At 44.2% G+C, this 19,121-nt stretch overlaps 1 protein-coding gene across 2 annotated transcripts in view; it reads left to right on the top strand.

The window, feature by feature from the left end:
* The window catches only part of rragd (ras-related GTP binding D), a 35,009-nt gene that overhangs the window by 5,733 nt on the left and 10,155 nt on the right, over window positions 1-19,121 (top strand). For both annotated transcript variants that reach the window (XM_028438848.1, XM_028438847.1), the window contains exons 2-3: window positions 835-1,130; window positions 4,988-5,187. In XM_028438848.1, the coding sequence (XP_028294649.1) occupies window positions 835-1,130; window positions 4,988-5,187 (496 nt within the window). The remainder of the gene's footprint in view (window positions 1-834; window positions 1,131-4,987; window positions 5,188-19,121) is intronic.

The following is a 19,121-nucleotide window of genomic DNA, read 5'->3' as shown; positions in this document are numbered from 1 at the left end:
GTAACAGGTGATTTGATCAGATTATTGATCAGATAATTGCAGTATCTTCTGTTCTGTCTTTTTTCCCCTCATACTAACGACAGATAAACGTTTGTTTGTGTGGAAAGCCTGGTTTTATAAACTTCTTCTATTCCTGCATTCAGAAATGATCAGCGCGTCATTATCATCAGTCATCAATACAGTACCTGCTCTAAAGCGTGACCATGTGTGATGCGCTGGAGGTTTGAAGAAATAATCTCGCAGAGCGTCCTGCTTTAATACAAAGGAGACAGAAATGTTTGCAGTCAAACAGAACCATTGGCTTCCTTCATAATACACAGTTTGAAATATACATTTTCTAAAGCCTTATGGAGCTGATGTGAGCGAATTGAAGCTGAGCCTCATTTAAATATGTGTGGGAACAGTCTCTGTTATCCATCCTCTCATGTACATTTCACCAACATCCGCATATGACAGCTTGTTTCACTTATTATTTAATCTGAACATATTGAACCCTGTGACAGTGTAACAGTGTGACAGTGTCAGCTTGGATAGATTCTTTCTGGGAGTTTATTTTGCAATATTATGAGTTTGTGTGGCTTAAATTGTCCAAACTTCTAGTGCAATATAATGTTTCACCTTATTGGGGCACTGCACTTATTCCAGGGTTTGATGCGCATAAGAGTCAAAGAACTTAAGCAGACGGGAGAATGCGGGCAAGCCCAGATTTGGATGGGAACACCCACATTTCAGAGCCGCTCCACCCAGAGTGTGTAACTGGGTTGGAGGCATGCAGTGCTTGACTAAATATCTAACAATGGCTTTGTTATTAATGCTCTTCTTCTTTCTTTGCAGTCCTGCAGTTCAGTGATTCTCTGACTGGAGAAGTGAAGCCTCGTATTTTGTTGATGGGCTTACGAAGAAGTGGAAAGTCCTCCATTCAGAAGGTGGTTTTTCATAAAATGTCCCCAAACGAGACTCTGTTCCTGGAGAGCACAAACAAGATCTGCAGAGAAGACGTCTCCAGCAGCTCCTTCATCAGTTTCCAGATTTGGGACTTCCCTGGTCAGATCGACTTCTTCGACCCTACTTTTGACTACGAAATCATTTTCAGAGGAACAGGAGCCCTGATATTTGTCATTGACTCACAGGTCTGCAACACTCACATTTCAAATGTTCCTTACATTTGAACATTGAACACAAAAAAGTCCAGGAGTAGTGAAAACATTAGAAAAATCTGTATAAGAATTTAGGGATTTAGTTGGTTTGTTAAAACAAACTAAAAAGATTACTTTTATTTGTTGGTCTCGTTGAAGCAACAAAAACAACAAAGTCCTCTCATGGCACTAATCCCAAAAAATAGAAATACATTTATGCTTCCCTAAAAAACTCAAAATTTGCACATGAGCAGCATCAGTGACGACAGAGAGGACAAAGCACAGACTGGAGAGAGAGAAACACGTGAATGTGAAATAGAAATAGAGAACTACTCCTAGCTAAACCTAGAGCAGCAGAACTAGAATAAGGCTCAGCATTGCCTGTACCTACCCTGACTAGGGACTGTGAATTTCTGCTTCAAAATGTTCTTAATTCTGTTTCAAAGTTATACTTTTATACTTTTTCATCATTTGTTTAAATACTTAGTTGCTGTTAAACTTCTGAAATGGTTGCAAACATGCTCAATAGGGTTAATGGAGTCAACCACATTTATACGCTTCAGATGACTTATGGAAGCTTGAATGGACACTCAGTAAAACAAAATATCAGAAAATGCGTGATATTGTTCCATACATGGAAATGAGGGTTTAGTCCGTGTCAGAGAGAGATTTACATTTCATTTTGCACAATATCCCACACAGTCCTGTGATTAAATAGTGTTTTTAGGCTTTCTAAACATTCACATATTTGTTTTCTGGGGAGAAATAGTCCTTTAAAAATTGTCCGAAAACATGCATGTGAAGTATTGCTGTCATCTTTAGGGCCTGATTTTAAATAAAGAGGGAAACACGAGGTTCACATAGTTTTTCCCTTTTCAGAATATGAATTCTACGTTTTCCTTCCATTCTCTGTGCTTATAAAAATCAGCATTAGGGGCCAGCGGGGCACAGCCCCACCAGATGTCGCTGTTGTGCAGAGGAGAATTATGCTCATCTGTGTTAGACACAATTACGTTGTTCAGTTAAACTTAAAGTTAGCAAACTGAAATTTGTTTACCAAATAAAACGTTAAAGAGTAACTAAACCCCAAACCCACTTTTTTCTGTTGAATACATACGTATTTGAGTATTAAGTAAAGCTGTTGATTGATCCAAGTTCAACTTTTTTTTTAGTCACTGTCCTTTATTGGTTGAACGCCAGCTATTACAATTGCATTTTGCTATGGGCTGAAACAGATTATGGTGACCATCACCAATTTTCACTGTTGGCCCCGCCCCTCCTATAAAAGCTGAGAGGAGGGAGGAGGGTTTCCTCCAATCACAGCCCTCAGTTAGCATTGATTGACAGCTTCAATCTTCAGCTGTGATGTTTTTCACTCTGCGCTTCTATAAAGAGCAGATTCAGGTCTAATCAGAGGGTTCATCCAGCTATGTATGTATGCACAGACACATCATGTGCTTATCCCCATCTGTCTCTGCATGTGCACGGACGAGCGTGTACTTTTCGTTGCTGTGTGTGCGTATCTTCCTGGTTTATGTGTGTGTGTGGGGGGCGGTGTTCTGGTGGGAGTAGAGCAGGGACTGTTTGTGAGTCATACATTGTCTGTGTGTGCTTATGCTTGTGGCTGTGTTGTGTATGTAGTAGTTGAGAAGAGGGCGCTCTGTTACTGCCAGCGCTGTGCGCTGCCTGAGTGGTAGTGTCTTACTGCTACAGAAATAATGACCATAATCAAGGCATTTTTTTATTTCTCCCCTAGTGGCAGGTCAGCAGAAAGCAGGGGTTTAGTTACTCTTTAAAGATTTCATTTTCAAAGTGTATTTCTTCTCTAGACTGGTTTGCAATGTCGTTCTGTGTGGATTTGTCAGTGGTGCTCGCCTGTTTCCTCTTGATGGGGCACGACAAGAGATGGCTCTTTGCAGCACTTTGAATCAATGCACTGCTGCGTGTGCTCAACGCACGCTTTAGCTTGGCCAATGGGGCCTGACTGCCAGGGCCCCAGATGCTTTCCTATTGGTCGATTTGGTGTGAGGCGGGTGGTGGACATCGCTAGCTTGTCATATATTGGCTGTGTGTCGTTTACTCTGTGAGTTCTGCATTGTGTTGTTATTGTCAGTTTGTTCTTTCAATATTGAGCATTTGATCTTGGGAGAGATTTGAGACTGTTTTTTTGGTGATTTTTGGTGTTTATATGGTAATAGGCCATTAGGTCATATTTATCTATTCATTTATTTATTCAGTTTATTTCCGACATGGTTCCATTCACTTTGTTTTACATTTTTTTTTTTTTTTTTTGTACATGCCGAAAAAGGAGACGAGAGAAGCAGTTTGCTTATCTAGGTCCCGTCCCCTGTATTGTTGTGTATGTTTGGATTGCTTCAGATTTTCTCTACACAAACCTAAATAATAATCAAAGCCTAAAACTGCTTCTTTCTGCTGAAAAAAAATTATTTATTGTGTTGTTAAATGATTCTTGTCCATCAATTCACATTTTAGTTAAAGGGGCAGTATGATGAAAAAATCACTTTATAATGGTTTTGCTACAGTGATAGACATTTCTTTAGCCTCATTCAGAGGGCAAAAGTTGAAAAATTTCTGTTTCCTCACTCCTTGTTATTCCATATTTTGTAAAAAGTCAACTCCAAACGGATGAGTTGGATATTTCTCGCATGTGATGTCACATTGCGGAAACTCCTCCTCCTGACAACCCTGGCTCCTCCTACCCTACATAAGAATGTGAGCTCCTCCCTCTCAAACTACCTCACTTGTAAAACAAACATAGCGATTTAATATTGAATATACATTGTACTTTGTTGTCATATACAGTATGTAAAGCTACATACACAAAATGTGTTCTCTGCCTTCAACCCCTCCCTGAGGAGCAGTGGGCAGCCACGGTGTAGCACCCAGGGAGCAGTTCCATTTTTAGTAGCCGTTATATCGCCTTGTATCACTTTTAACAAGATCTGACATGTTTGTAATGCAATTCAATGCCGCGTCAGACAAAACAAATGATTATCATCTTAAATGCACTATTCATGTAGTTAGTAGAGATGAAGAGGAGAAGAAAGTGACTTAGCAGCTTAATACTCAGGTGAGTGTTTGAAACAGCTGACAGACTCCACTGTTGCTGATGTGATAAACACACACCCTGAAGCAGCGCTGAGACAAACTCACAATCACAATAGCCGCTTAAATATCCATGTGTTTTACTGTAATGTGCAGTTTTTTGGCTAAAAATAACAAATGTGTATATAGCAAAAAAAAAATCACTTTAGTGATCACTGATCACCCTCGCAAGAGCGAGACATTTAGTCTGCATCTATAGACACGCCCACTCATTCATATACATGAAGGCTCCAAAACAGCCTGTTTTTAGAAGCGTCATTAAGTGGAATTTTCCGAGAGCGGTAAATCTCCAGAAAGGTGAATTTGGGAAAATAAACCTCAAACACTATGTTGTTTGGGTTCTTAGAATAAATGAAAATGGATGAAAAATAGCATTCTGTAATCCTGGACCTTTAACCGTATTTTAGTTTGTCATATTTTTTTACTGCCCTCTATGGGTTGAAACGTGGCTATTACAATCAAATTTAGCTATTGGTTGAGAAAGAGGCCAGTGATGCTTTGGAGGCAGCTCTCATCACGTGCCACCACTGTTGGCCCCGCCCCTTCTATGAAAATTAACACTTGTCGACTGACTGACGGGGGAGTAAGTGGGCGTGTCTTTACTGCTCCAGGCTGCAAGTCAGCCAAAACCTCTGAGTTTAGGTCCCGAACCCTAACTACGCTGTGTGTCAGTGTTCCTGTGTGATGAGGACTGATGAAAAGGAGCTTTCTCTTTCTTGTGATAGGATGATTATGTGGAGGCTCTGAGTCGGCTGCATCTCACTGTGACCCGGGCCTACACCGTCAACCCAGATATCAACTTTGAGGTGTTCATTCACAAAGTGGACGGCCTCTCAGATGAGCACAAGATTGAGAAACAAAGAGACATCCATAAACGGGCCAATGACGACCTCAATGATGCAGGCCTGGAACGAATAGTTCTGAGGTGGGTTTCACACATGCACAGTGCATTGTTCAGAATGTCATCAAAAATTAAATAAGAGGCACTGGTTTCTGTATTCATGTTAAAAACTACTTGACAAATTTGATTCTAATTGTGTTTCCCAATGTTTTTGGACTCTTAATGCAAACATAAAGTAATACTTGCTTTTTAGCTGGAGTCGGGTAGCTCTCCCAATATGTTGTCATGACACTGTATTGTTTTTCAAGCAATGGAGAACTACTATAACACTTCGTCGGTTGCAAGTTTCTGTAAGTATTAAAGCAGAGGAAAACCTATCAGAGCACCCTCCAAGACCTCAGGAAGAATAGGACATCACAGAAAAATTGTTACGGTCCGGTGTGGGTGTGGACCCAAATGACAGAAAAAGAAGGAGGCAGGATCGATGCATAGCGTTCTTGGAACCAGTCCATCCTTTTATTATCAAAACAAAACAAAACTTACTGTAAGTCCAAAAAGACAGGAGGTACAGGGAGCAAAGACCAGACGCAGCAGGACACGAGGAGGGAAGACAATATACTCACAATGATCCATCAGCCATACTGTGTCCAAGCACTCAGCTAAATAGTGAGGGAAGCTTGATTGGGAATGGCCCACACCTGGGTGAAAACATGAGGGAGCTAATTAGGCACCAACCAAGCACACAGACATCACTGGGGGTGGAGCCACAAACAGGAACACCTGAAACACAGAAAGAGTTAAACATGACTAGACTCAAACCGAATAAAAAAAAAGGACCCCAAGGGCTAAATAAACAGAACCTGACAGAAATGCTCTAATCTCGTGGGCGATCAAAGAAACAAAGGCAATAATATTGCCCTGAGCAGTGCTCAATTTGTAAATCATGAGGTCCCGGAGCAAACGCCGGGTGTTGTTCCGGCGGAAAGAGAGAGACAAAATGTCACAGAATACATTTTTTAAAAGCGCCTTTCGCAAACTAAATAGGCCAATAATCACACGTGAACACAAACACAACCAATTAACCTCAATGTTCAATAAAAGAAAGATGAATCAGCATTAAAGTCGCCCGTTACGGAGCGCATCTTCTCTCATTCTGAATGACAGCTGTCAAATCTGCCATGTTTCACCACTAATTTAGTCACTGTGCTCCGGACAGTATTGTGCCTCTCATTAAGCAGCACCTTGGCGCCCTAAGTAGCTCTGTAAAAGGTAGTCTGAGGAACCTTGGAGTAACTTTTGATGAAGGGATGTCCCTAGAACAGCATTCTAAACAGCTTATTAGGAACTGTTTTTTCCATCTGAGAAACATCTCTAAGCTGAGACATATGGTCTCTCGTCATGAGGTTGAGATGATTGTGCATGCGTTTGTTTCCTCACGATTAGACTACTGTAACAGCCTGTTTACATGCCTTAGTAAAAAGGACTTGGCTCGCCTACAAGTAGTCCAAAACTCTGCTGCACGGCTCCTGATCCGCACCCACAAGACAGCCCCTATTACTCCTATTTTAAAATCTCTACATTGGCTCCCTGTCATATACAGGATTCATTTTAAAATCCTGGTACTGACGTTCAGGGCTCTCCATGGTCAGGCGCCTGGATACATTAAAGGCCTGATCCAGCCCTACGTCTCCAATAGGAGCCTGAGGTCCTCTTCTCAGAACCTGCTGATGGTCCCCTGCACTCGCTTTAAAACTCGAGGAGATCGATCGTTTAAAGCGGTAGCTCCTCGCCTTTGGAATCAACTTCCACACACTCTGCGCATGCTAGACTCCATGGATGATTTCAAAATCAGCTAAAGACGTACTGTTTTAGGGAGGCTTTCTAGTCACACTTTTGTATCTGTCCATTGTAGGCTTTGTATGGACCCTTTTATTTCTTGCATTCTACCGACACTGCACTGTACTGGCATATGTACTCTTATTGTTATTGTTTTAAACTGTAAAATGTGAAGCACTTTGTGACCCTGGTCTGTGAAAAGCGCTATATAAATACATTTCACTTACTTACTTACAAAGGACACTAAACTTTCAGAACACAAAAAACCACAAATACAAAATATTTACAAACTTTTACACTATAACTCCTCTTATGAATCAGCAGCACAGCAGAAACAGCCATGGAGAACTTTGTATCCTTGCAACTTTTTTACATATTTCACAGCTGAGGCCTGTCTTGTCTTTCATAAACCTAGAGCAGCAGCTCTCAAACTTAGAGCAGCAGCTCTCAGTTTAAAGCTTAGCTTTAAACTGAGCCTCTGTCTTAGAACTTTCACTGTTGTCTCCTTCTCTTCTCTCTGTCCCTGAGTCCTCCTCATGTCCCCTGGATAGTTCTCCTCCTGTGTCCTGTCTGTTAGAGGCCGGTTCTCCTGCATTAGCGTCATCGCTGCAGGTGCTACAAGCAACACTAACTGCTGCTCTGTTGCTCCTCTCCTCGATTTCCACAGAAACAACCTTTATTCCACTCTTAGCTTCACCTTTTGGCTTAAAAAAACTCTTTAAATCCAACTGATTCTTTTTAGCCATTTTTAACTGTCTTCCAAGCTGAAAGAGAAACAATTTTTGTGCAAAATCCCACTTTAGACGTAGCGTGGGCATGGCTTGACTTTGTTCTCTCTCACTTGTGCTCAGTTGTTACCTTCAATTTTGTGTGTACAATGACATTTCCAGTGATTTCAACTCAATAACAGACACAGCTGTCCAAATAAAATACTTCAAAATGTAATCAAAACACCTAAAAGTAAATGAGGTGCTGAAAAAAAAAAATGAGGTGCTGGATCCAATCAAATAAGTCCCGATTATATTCTGAATTAAGCTCTGCTCGAGTTGACGCAAGATTGTAAGGAGACCGACCAAAAATATCTACTATATGTGGGGATGGATTGATGTTCACATCAAAGATGTCAGAAATAGACTCAAAGAATCAATAAATCAATCAATCTTTTATTTGTATAGCGCCAAATCATAACCAATGGTATCTCAAGACACTTTACAGTAGAGCAGTCTTAAGGACGGACTCTTCATTTTATGGATACACACATACAGTATGCATATATACGTATAAACACATACATATGTATCCCACACCCAACATGAATTCATCATGGCGGCAAGGAAAACCTTCTGTTAAGCAGCAGGAACCTTGTGTGGTTCCCATTCCTATGATGAACAGCCATCCACGTTATGCTGTGTTGGATGTGTGCAGAGGAAAGGGTGGAGACAGAGTTGTTGAGACTCTGTAACTCCACACTGAGGATCCCACGGACCTGCAAGACAAAAGCCAGAAGGAGTACAGGAGCAAACACACAAGGGAAGAAGCAGACATAGAGGGAGTGTTAGAGAGAGGAATGGGACCCTCTCCGGTTCCTCTCTAACCTAAATGACCTCTCTCTTAACGCCCTCTCCAACCTCTCTCCAACCGAGCATGCCAGACCCCCCCGGCAGTCTATGCCTATTGCATCTTAACTATGAGCTATGAGCTGGTTCCTAACTAAAAGCTTTACCAAAGAGAAATGTTTTGAGCCTAACCTTAAAGGTAGAGAGGGTGTCTGCCCCCCGAACCGTGGTTGGTAGATGGTTCCAGAGAAGTGGGGCCTGATAACTGAAAGCTCTTCCTCCTATACTACTTTTAGAGACAAATGGAACAACGAGTAGGCCAGCATTTTGAGAGCGTAGTGTTCTGGGGGGATTGTATGGCACTACAAGCTCCTTGAGATAGACTGGTGCCTGTCCATTTAGGGCTTTATAAGTGAGAAGAAGAATCTTGAATTCTATTGTATATTTTATGGGAAGCCAATGCAGAGAGGCTAATACAGGAGTAATGTGATCTCTTCTCCTAGTTTTAGTCAGTACACGTGCTGCAGCATTTTGAACCAGCTGAAGTGTCTTAAGCGACTTGCTCGGGCAGCCTGCTAAAAGAGAATTACAATAATCCAGTCTAGAGGTAACAAAAGCATGGACTAGCTTTTCGGCGTCGCTCTGAGACAGGATAGATCTGATTTTAGCAATATTACGGAGATGAAAGAAGGCAGTTCTTGAAGTTTGTTTTATGTGAGAGTTGAAGGATAAATCCTGATCAAGTAGAACCCCAAGGTTTCTAACAGTTGTGCTTCGTGCCAGAGTAATGCCATCTAAGGCAGTAAGGCTAGCATAGGTTTCTCTAAGGTGTCGTGGGCCCAGTACAATGACCTCAGTCTTGTCTGAGTTAAGAAGAAGAAAATTTTGGTCCATCCAGGCCCTAATGTCCTTTAGACAGGCCTCAAGTTTAGATAGCTGATTTGTCTCACCTGGCTTCATTGATACATACAGTTGGGTATCATCAGCATAGCAGTGAAAGTTAACAGAGTATTTTCTCATAACATTACCAAGGGGGATCATATAGATACAGAAGAGGATTGGACCTAGCACAGAGCCCTGAGGAACCCCGTAGCTTACTTTAGTGTACACAGAAGACCTATTATTCACGTGTACAAACTGGTACCTATCAGATAGGTAGGACTTAAACCAGTTTAGGGCAGTCCCTGTGATTCCAAGTAATTCCTCTAATCTCTCTAGTAGAATTTAGTGATCTATAGTGTCAAAAGCTGCACTAAGATCTAATAAAACCAGCACTGAGAGTCGTCCTTCATCTGAAGCCCAGAGTAGATCATTAGTTACTTTAACTAAAGCAGTCTCTGTGCTGTGTTGAGCTCTAAAACCTGACTGGAAGTCCTCGAACAGGTTGTTGTTATGAAGGAAGTCACAGAGCTGAGCCGCCACAACTTTCTCAAGAATCTTTGAAATAAAAGGAAGATTAGATATAAGCCTGTAGTTTGCTAAAGTGCTGGAATCAAGAGTAGGTTTTTTGAGAAGGGGTTTGATTACAGCTACTTTAAAGGACTGTGGCACGTTGCCTATTGATAGGGATATATTTATTGTCTCCAACAAAGATGGGCAGACCAGGAGAACAACTTCTTTAAACAGCTTAGTTGGGATCGGATCTGAAAGGCAGGTCGATGGTTTGGAGGATGAAATAATAGAGTTAAGTTCCTGAAGTCCTATATGTGTGAAACAGTTTAGGTTAGGCCTATTTACATTTAATGGTACAGCAGGTCCAGGTGAAGGCAGGGAGTGGCTAATTTTATCTCTAATCTTATGAATTTTATCATTAAAAAATGTCATAAAGTCCTCACAGCTGAGGGCTAGAGGAATCATGGGCTCAATAGAGCTCTGACTTTGTGTTAGCCTGGCTACAGTGCTGAAAAGGTACCTCGGATTATTTTTATTTTCTTCAATTAGTGAGGAGTAGTATGTAGATCGACTATGTCGTAAGGCTGTCATGTATTTACTATGGCTTTCTTGCCAGAGTATTCGTGACTCCTCTGTTTTATTGGAGCGCCACATTCTCTCTAATTTACGGGTTGTTTGTTTGAGTGTGTGAGTTTCAGAGCTAAACCACGGAGCTTTCCTCTGACGTTTAATAGTTTTTTCCCTCAATGGGTCAATTGAGTCCAAGGTGGATTTTAGTAGAATAGCAGAGCTATCGACAAGCAGATCCAGTTGAGAGGGGCTATAATTAATATCATAGTTATTTATTGGATGGTGCACTGAGTTTAAGGCAGCAGGAATGGCCTCTTTAAATTTAGCCACAGCACTATTGGACAGATTTCTACTCGTAACTATTTTATTGCACAGTGCGAAATCCTCTAGGATAATGTTAAAAGATATTAAAAGAATTGCCAATGATTGAATAATTTAGAACAGGATCAAAACATGTAAGTCAGGTGGCCGTAGGGTGACCATACGTCCTAATTTACCCAGACATGACCACTTTTCAACACGGGCCGTGGCTATAGATACATTAAACACATCCATAGTATAGTACAGTATATATATATATATATATATATATATATATATATATATATATATATATATATATATATTTACCATCACTAGCTGTTTCCTAATTCATTTTCATCTGTGTACCATTAAAACACTCAATTGGGGTACCGATTTAAAGCTGGGTTCTGCTCGTTCCAATTTATTTATTATTTATTTATTTATTCAGTTCGTTTCCGACATGGTTGCATTCACAGAAATTCATTTGACATTCAGAGCAAAATCACATCATTGTTTTTTTTTTTTTTTTTTTTTTTTTTTATTTTTATTTTTTTTTTTTTGTCCTTTTTTCATGCCGGAAAGGGCGACGGAAAAAAGCATTATGCTTATCTAGATCCGTCCCCTAATTTGAACACAGATAATTTTACATCCAACCTCGTTTCTTCCCTTTTTTTTTTTTTTTTTTTTTGTGATGTGTTCTCGTCTGCAGTCATTGTTCCTGCTGTTACTCCTCTTCACAGTCTTTTTCCTCCGTATTTCCACGAGCTTTCTTTTCCAGTCGTTGTTTACGTTCCTCCAACTCTCCAAACGTGAAGTTCTTCTTCTCTCGGAGAACCTTCATATCCTCTGAGAGTCGCCTCAGCTTACGATCCAACTGGAAGGCACATGCACAGACACATACCCCCATCATTAGCAGGCCAAAGATCATGACTCCTAGCAGATAGATGTCCTCCACATCTTCCACTGTCAGCTGGGAGAGACAGAGCATCTGGCTTCTCCCTCATGCGTCTACGACATATCCACTTGGGTATGTGTCCTTTGGACACGGTATTTCGTGCTGAAGCAATTGCCTCGTTGAGAAGATTTTGTCAATGGTGCTCAATGACCAGTTGATGAGTTCCATGTCGTTGCTGTAGAGTTCAATGGAGAGTTGACTTGAGATCTATATGCATGTAGAAATGTCCTCCTCGTTTTCTCCTTAAATTGTTTCAGATTATCGGACTGTTGTTTCTCTGCGTCAAGGCTATTCCAGAGGTTCATGGCTCTATACACAGTACTATGTTTGCCAACGTTTGATATGATCCTGTTTGGTCTAAACACATTATTATGTCTGAATTCATAGGGATTTTGATTGTATGTGAAACGTTTTTGGATTTGATGTGGTAATTTTTTTGATGAAGCCCTAAATGCGTGTATTTGTGTGTTGTAGTGTATTATTTCTTGCAGTTTTAGGTATTTTGACTTCTCAAATAAATCGTTTGTGTGTGTGTTGTGTGGTACTTTATGTAAAATTCTTATAGCTTTTTTTGTTGTTTAAATAGTGGTTCAAGATACGTTTTGTAGTTATTACCCCATATTTCGGAGCAGTAGTTTAAGTGCGATGCTATGAGTGAAGAATAGATTGTTTTAAGTGATTTGGTATGTAGGATTTGTTGAAGCTTCCATAGGATGTAACTGCTTTTGGCAACTTTGTTTTTAACTATTTGTATATGTTTTTTCCAGGTCAGCTTGTCGTCCATCCACACTCCTAGTGCCCTATATTCTTTTACTTGTTCTATTATTTCCTTGTTTAGTTTCAGTCTTATATCTCCTGTTTTTTTTCTCTTTCCAAAGTTAATGAATTTTGTTTTACTGACGTTTAGGGCTAGTTTATTTACATCTAACCATGTTTGAATTTTTAATACATAAAACATATGGTTTGAATTGCTTTATCATATGTTAATGAGCTATTTCCCTTGTACACATTCAACGCTGTCATATATGATAATTCATTTTTAATTTTCTATTTCGTGAAGTCCATATGTCAGGTTTGATTGTAATTACTATATATTATTTGAAACTGTGTTGAAACACCTTTAATTTGACACTAAAACAAAGTTTCTTCTGTTACCTCACAAAAATGAGACTGTAGACAAATAACTGAAAAACATTCCTGTATTTGTATTTTTTTAGAAAAAAAAATAGAAAATACTGTTCTATTTTCCTTTATCTTTCATTGTCAAATGAATCCCTTAATAAACTATTCAAAACAATGCAATTTACCTAAAAATAAATCCTGAATGAAATAAATAAAGGAATAATGCAAATGTTAAATGAAGCCTATTCATTTAAATTCTGGCTCTACAGTAAACTATGCAAAACTGCATAATAACTCTTTTTTTTTTTTTAAGTGCAACTGAAAATGTATTTTGTGCCTTAACAATTTCACTTTAAAACAAATCCCATAACAAACTATGGCTTTCATTCTCTCTCGTTCCTCCCTTTCCTCTCTGTGCTCCTCTTAACTGGGATTTCACATGTTCTTTTTTAGAAATATCAGCATGTCTACATGTTCAGGGAGAAGCTGATACCTCTGCTTATTCACAATGTCCCCTGCTGTTGAAAAGACCCTCTCACTAGGGACAGAGGTGGCGGGTATGGAGAGACGCGAGGGGAAAGAAGTGGGACCTTTTTCTTTCCACCACTTGAGTGGACAGCTCGTGAGGGGAATGAGTGTTTCATTTTTATATTTATCCATTTTTGCATCAATTCCATTGCTGGAACGTGCTGCTTTGGGGAAAGTCCCTCCCAGGAGGTCTTCTTGGGAGGAGGTTGTGCCAGCTCATCTCCTGCTGTGTCTGTGTGGTCAACAGACCATCCGTTTCCTCCACACTGAAATAGGACTAAATAGCAGTAATAGAAAAGGAGCAACAGTTAGATAGCATAATAACACAGGCAATAACAAACATAACATAATAAAAATAAATAACAAAACATAATAAATGTAATACAGGCAATAACAAACATAATACATAAATAACATAAAACATAATAAATGTAATACAGGCAATAACAAAAATCATTATAACATAAAACATAATAAATTCAAGTCAAATAAACCAAGTCATTAAAAATCAATGTACAGATTCAGAGAAAGAGAGTAAAATAAATATTAAATACCTGGTTGTGCAGCTGCAAAGCTTTTTCCTTCAGGCTGTGAAACACATCCAGTTGCTGGTTTTCTTCGAGGTGGGGCAGACTTTGAAATCTGGGGTCTAATATCTAATACTGTATCTGTCCGAGAGGTTGTTGAGGATAGCTCTCTTCATGTTGCCTACAGTGAGGGAGTTTTCCAGGTTCGATGCAGTGCTATGCTCGATCATATGCTTTAATGGCACAATGAGAGACGCGGTTGGGTTTTTTTCATCACACAACACGGTCGTGGCTTTTTCAGAGGTTTAAGAAGTGTAACTATGTCCTCAGCGCCACTGGTGTCAGAGCCATCCATGGTGTCAATTTCACGTGCACTTCGTCCGACATCTGGGCTAAGGAGAACTGCCGTCACAGCTGCTTGCTATTGGAGACAGCGTTCCATCATATCCAGACTGCTATTCCATTGCGTGGTGACATCGATGATAAGCTTGTGCTGTTCAAGCTGCAGCAGCGTCTGTTTAGACATTAACACAGTAGTGGCTGTGGAGCTTCGGTGGAAGAAGCCTGCAATTCGTCTCACTCTGCCCAGCAAACGGCTGACACGGGGCACATTCAAACCCGCTTGAGTGGCTAAGTTTAACGTGTGGGCAAAACACTTAACGTGAGGTGCTAGCCTAGCCTCTCTAACGGCAACATCCATATTTCTTGCATTATCCGTAACCACAGCAATTGTGTGATTAGCTGGCATTCTGTAATCGCCAACTTCAACACTTCAGCAACGTTCACCTCCGTGTGTGTTTCAAAAAGGGGCCGGGTTTGAAGCACAACATTAGCCATTTCCCACTCGCTGGTGATTACGTGGGCTGTGATGGTGATATAACTCTGTGTAGCCCTGGATGTCCAACCATCTGTTGTTATCGCTATGCTAGCGGCATCTCTGAGTGTCTGAACCACCTTTATTTTAATATCATTGTAAAGCGCCGGCATTACACACTGACTGAAGTGCGGGCGTGATGTGATGTGGTATTTGGGCTCAAGCGTGTTTATCAAAAGCCAAAATCCATCATTCTCAACCACGGAAAACGGCCTCATATCTTTAGCCATGAAAACACCAATGCACCTCGTAATCTCTTTGGCTCTTGCACTCATTTGGGCGAGCGGGGCTGCAAACCGGTCCGTCAGTGTGGTTTGTCCTTTTAATGTTTTTTTAACAAGGGGAGGTGACCGGAGCTTCTCGCTGTGGTGTCGGGTTAAATGCTGCATCATGTTGGTTGTGCTATTTGTGTAGTTCCCCATCTTCCTGCAATATTTGCACACAGTTTTTGTCTTGTCCGTTACTTCCTCACCTCTTTCATTTTCCGTGCTTCCACACCTCCGACCTAAAACACGGTGGTGCATCCTGAATTTCAAACTTTTGCACCGCAGCAGCCATGTTAAGGCTTTCTGTCATGGTTAGTTGTGGGTATGGACCCAAATGCAGGGAAAGATGGAGGCAGGATGCAGGAATAGCGTTCTTGGAAAAAGTCCATGTTTATTAACCCAAACAAAAGTAACTTAAATCCAACGTGGAAGGAAGTACAGGGAACAAAACGCAGCAGGACACGAGGAGGAGAGACAACATACAAACACACAATGATCCCGCAGCCATACTGTGTCCAGACACTCAGCTAAATAGTGGAGGAGGCCTGATTGGGAATGGGCCACACCTGGGTGAAAACACGAGGGAGCTAATCATTCACCAGCCAAGCACACAGACATCACTGAGGGGTGGAGCCACAAACAGGAATCCCTGAAACACAGACGAGAGTTAACACAAACCAAATAAACAAAGACACAACATAACCCCCCCCTTAAGGAGCGGGTTCCAAACGCTCCAAAAACAAAACCTAACCACCCAAACACCAAACCAGGGTGGGTGGACGGGGGCCAGGAGGAGGGTCGAAACCAAGCTCAGGCAGCCTCCCATGAGGCGGAGCCGGCGAAGCAGGGGACCAGGAGTCCGGCGGCCTCCCCTGAGGCGGAGCCGGCGAGGCAGGGGACCAGGAGTCCGGCGGCCTCCCCTGAGGCGGAGCCGGCGAGGCAGGGGACCAGGAGTCCGGCGGCCTCCCATGAGGCGGAGCCGGCGAGGCAGGGGACCAAGAGTCCGGCGGCCTCCCATGAGGCGGAGCCGGCGAGGCAGGGGACCAAGAGTCCGGCGGCCTCCCATGAGGCGGAGCCGGCGAGGCAGGGGACCAAGAGTCCGGCGGCCTCCCATGAGGCGGAGCCGGCGAGGCAGGGGACCAAGAGTCCGGCGGCCTCCCATGAGGCGGAGCCGGCGAGGCAGGGGACCAAGAGTCCGGCGGCCTCCCATGAGGCGGAGCCGGCGAGGCAGGCGGGAAGACCTCCGGCAGGCCGGGCGAAGAGGGCTGAGACGAGGCAGACGGGAAGGCCTCCGGCAGGCCGGGCGAAGAGGGCTCAGACGAGGCAGACGGGAAGGCCTCCGGCAGGCCGGGCGAAGAGGGCTCAGACGAGGCAGTCGGGAAGACCTCCGGCGAAGAGGGCTCAGACGAGGCAGACGGGAAGACCTCCGGCGAAGAAGGCTCAGACGAGGCAGACGGGAAGACCTCCGGCGAAGAGGGCTCAGACGGGGCAGGCGGGAAGACCTCCGGCGAAGAGGGCTCAGACGGGGCAGGCGGGAAGACCTCCGGCGAAGAGGGCTCAGACGGGGCAGGCGGGAAGACCTCCGGCGAAGAGGGCTCAGACGGGGCAGGCGGGAAGACCTCCGGCGAAGAGGGCGAAGACGGGGCAGGCGGGAAGACCTCCGGCGGGCCGGGCGAAGACGGGACAGGCGGGAAGACCTCCGGCGGGCCGGGCGAAGACGGGACAGGCGGGAAGACCTCCGGCGGGCCGGGCGAGGACGGGACAGGCGGGAAGACCTCCGGCGGGCCGGGCGAAGACGGGACAGGCGGGAAGACCCCCGGCGGGCCGGGCGAAGACGGGACAGGCGGGAAGACCTCCGGCGGGCCGGGCGAAGACGGGACAGGAAAGCTGGGAGTTGGCGGCCTGGTGCGGGGAGCCGGCACTGGCGGCGACGTTGGCGGCCTGGTGCGGGGAGCCGGCACTGGCGGCTGGGCAGGCGGCGGCCGGGTGCGGGGAGCCGGCACTGGCGGCTGGGCAGGCGGCGGCCGGGTGCGGGGAGCCGGCACTGGCGGCTGGGCAGGCGGCGGCCGGGTGCGGGGAGCCGGGACTGGCGGCTGGGCAGGCGGCGGCCGGGTGCGGGGAGCCGGGACTGGCGGCTGGGCAGGCGGCGGCCGGGTGCGGGGAGCCGGGACTGGAACGCTAGCCTGACAGCTAGGAGACACAGGAACGCTAGCCTGGGAGCTAGGAGACACAGGAACGCTAGCCTGGGAGCTAGGAGACACAGGAACGCTAGCCTGGGAGCTAGGAGACACAGGGACGCTAGCCTGGGAGCTAGGAGACACAGGGACGCTAGCCTGGGAGCTAGGAGACACAGGGACGCTAGCCTGGGAGCTAGGAGACACAGGGACGCTAGCCTGGGATCTAGGAGACACAGGGACGCTAGCCTGGGAGCTAGGAGAAACAGGGACGCTAGCCTGGTAGCTAGGAGACACAGGGACGCTAGCCTGGGAGATAGGAGAAACAGGGACGCTAGCCTGAGAGCTAGGAGAAACAGGGACGCTAGCCTGAGAGCTAGGAGAAACAGGGACGCTAGCCTGAGAGCTAGGAGAAACAGGGACGCTAGCCTGAGAGCTAGGAGAAACAGGGACGCTAGCCTGAGAGCTAGGAGAAACAGGGACGCTAGCCTGAGAGCTAGGAGAAACAGGGACGCTAGCCTGAGAGCTAGGAGAAACAGGGACGCTAGCCTGAGAGCTAGGAGAAACAGGGACGCTAGCCTGAGAGCTAGGTAAAACAGGGACGCTAGCCTGAGAGCTAGGTAAAACAGGGACGCTAGCCTGAGAGCTAGGTAAAACAGGGACGCTAGCCTGAGAGCTAGGTAAGACAGGGACGCTAGCCTGGGAGCTAGGAGACTGGCGGGGCTGACCCTTCCTTCTCGACCGACCTTTACCTCGTTGTAGGCTCCGGGGTCCTCCCAAAGCCAGTCGAGTTCCCCAGTAGGGATCCCTAACAGGCTCGTCCTCCCATCCATACAACAGATCTTCCCTTGCCTCCAGCAGGTAGCTCTGCCAGTAGGCAGTCCTTTCGGCCATGTCCATCTCACCCAAATCTGTCTCTGCTGGGTCCACTTGTGGCGGGATCATTCTGTCATGGTTAGTTGTGGGTATGGACCCAAATGCAGGGAAAGATGGAGGCAGGATGCAGGAATAGCGTTCTTGGAAAAAGTCCATGTTTATTAACCCAAACAAAAGTAACTTAAATCCAACGTGGAAGGAAGTACAGGGAACAAAACGCAGCAGGACACGAGGAGGAGAGACAACATACAAACACACAATGATCCCGCAGCCATACTGTGTCCAGACACTCAGCTAAATAGTGGAGGAGGCCTGATTGGGAATGGGCCACACCTGGGTGAAAACACGAGGGAGCTAATCATTCACCAGCCAAGCACACAGACATCACTGAGGGGTGGAGCCACAAACAGGAATCCCTGAAACACAGACGAGAGTTAACACAAACCAAATAAACAAAGACACAACACTTTCTCCACAGACTGTAGATGATAGGCTAGCCTACAACCAATCATTGTGCTCTCCTGGCGCAGACGCTCACATCGCGTGTAGTTCAAACAAGAGAAGGATAGATAGCGCCCTCTGCTGTTTAAAAAAGTACTGCGATTCAATTTTTAAACTATCGATATGAATCGTGACCCCAATGAATCGATTTTTAACTGCTGTACAATTAATCGTTACATCCCTATTACCTTGTTATTCTTAAATCAAGGCTATACCCCTTGATTTATAATTTCATTTAAATGGTAAAACTATCTTCATAACATAGGTCATTACAGCCCATTCATGATAAAAAAAAAATGAAAAAAACCTTCCCTTTACAAGGTACAGCAGATCATGATTCATGCTGAACAACTGTACCTCTATGGGTGTGAAGATTCACAAGGTATTATTCACCATGGCATCTGAGGAATGCACACTTATACAATGCAACAACCAACCCTGATCGCTTTCACACATGCCTCTTTGCTCCGCACCATGCTTCACTTCCTCAGATACTCCGGTCTTTTTGTGATATGTGAAAGGTCATTGGAGCTCTGGT

The sequence above is a fragment of the Gouania willdenowi genome, chromosome 22, assembly GCF_900634775.1.
Source record: "Gouania willdenowi chromosome 22, fGouWil2.1, whole genome shotgun sequence".
Classification (NCBI taxonomy): Eukaryota; Metazoa; Chordata; class Actinopteri; order Blenniiformes; family Gobiesocidae; genus Gouania; species Gouania willdenowi.
The sequence above is the reverse complement of the archived record's forward strand: the minus strand, read 5'-3'. Positions and strand labels throughout refer to the sequence as shown.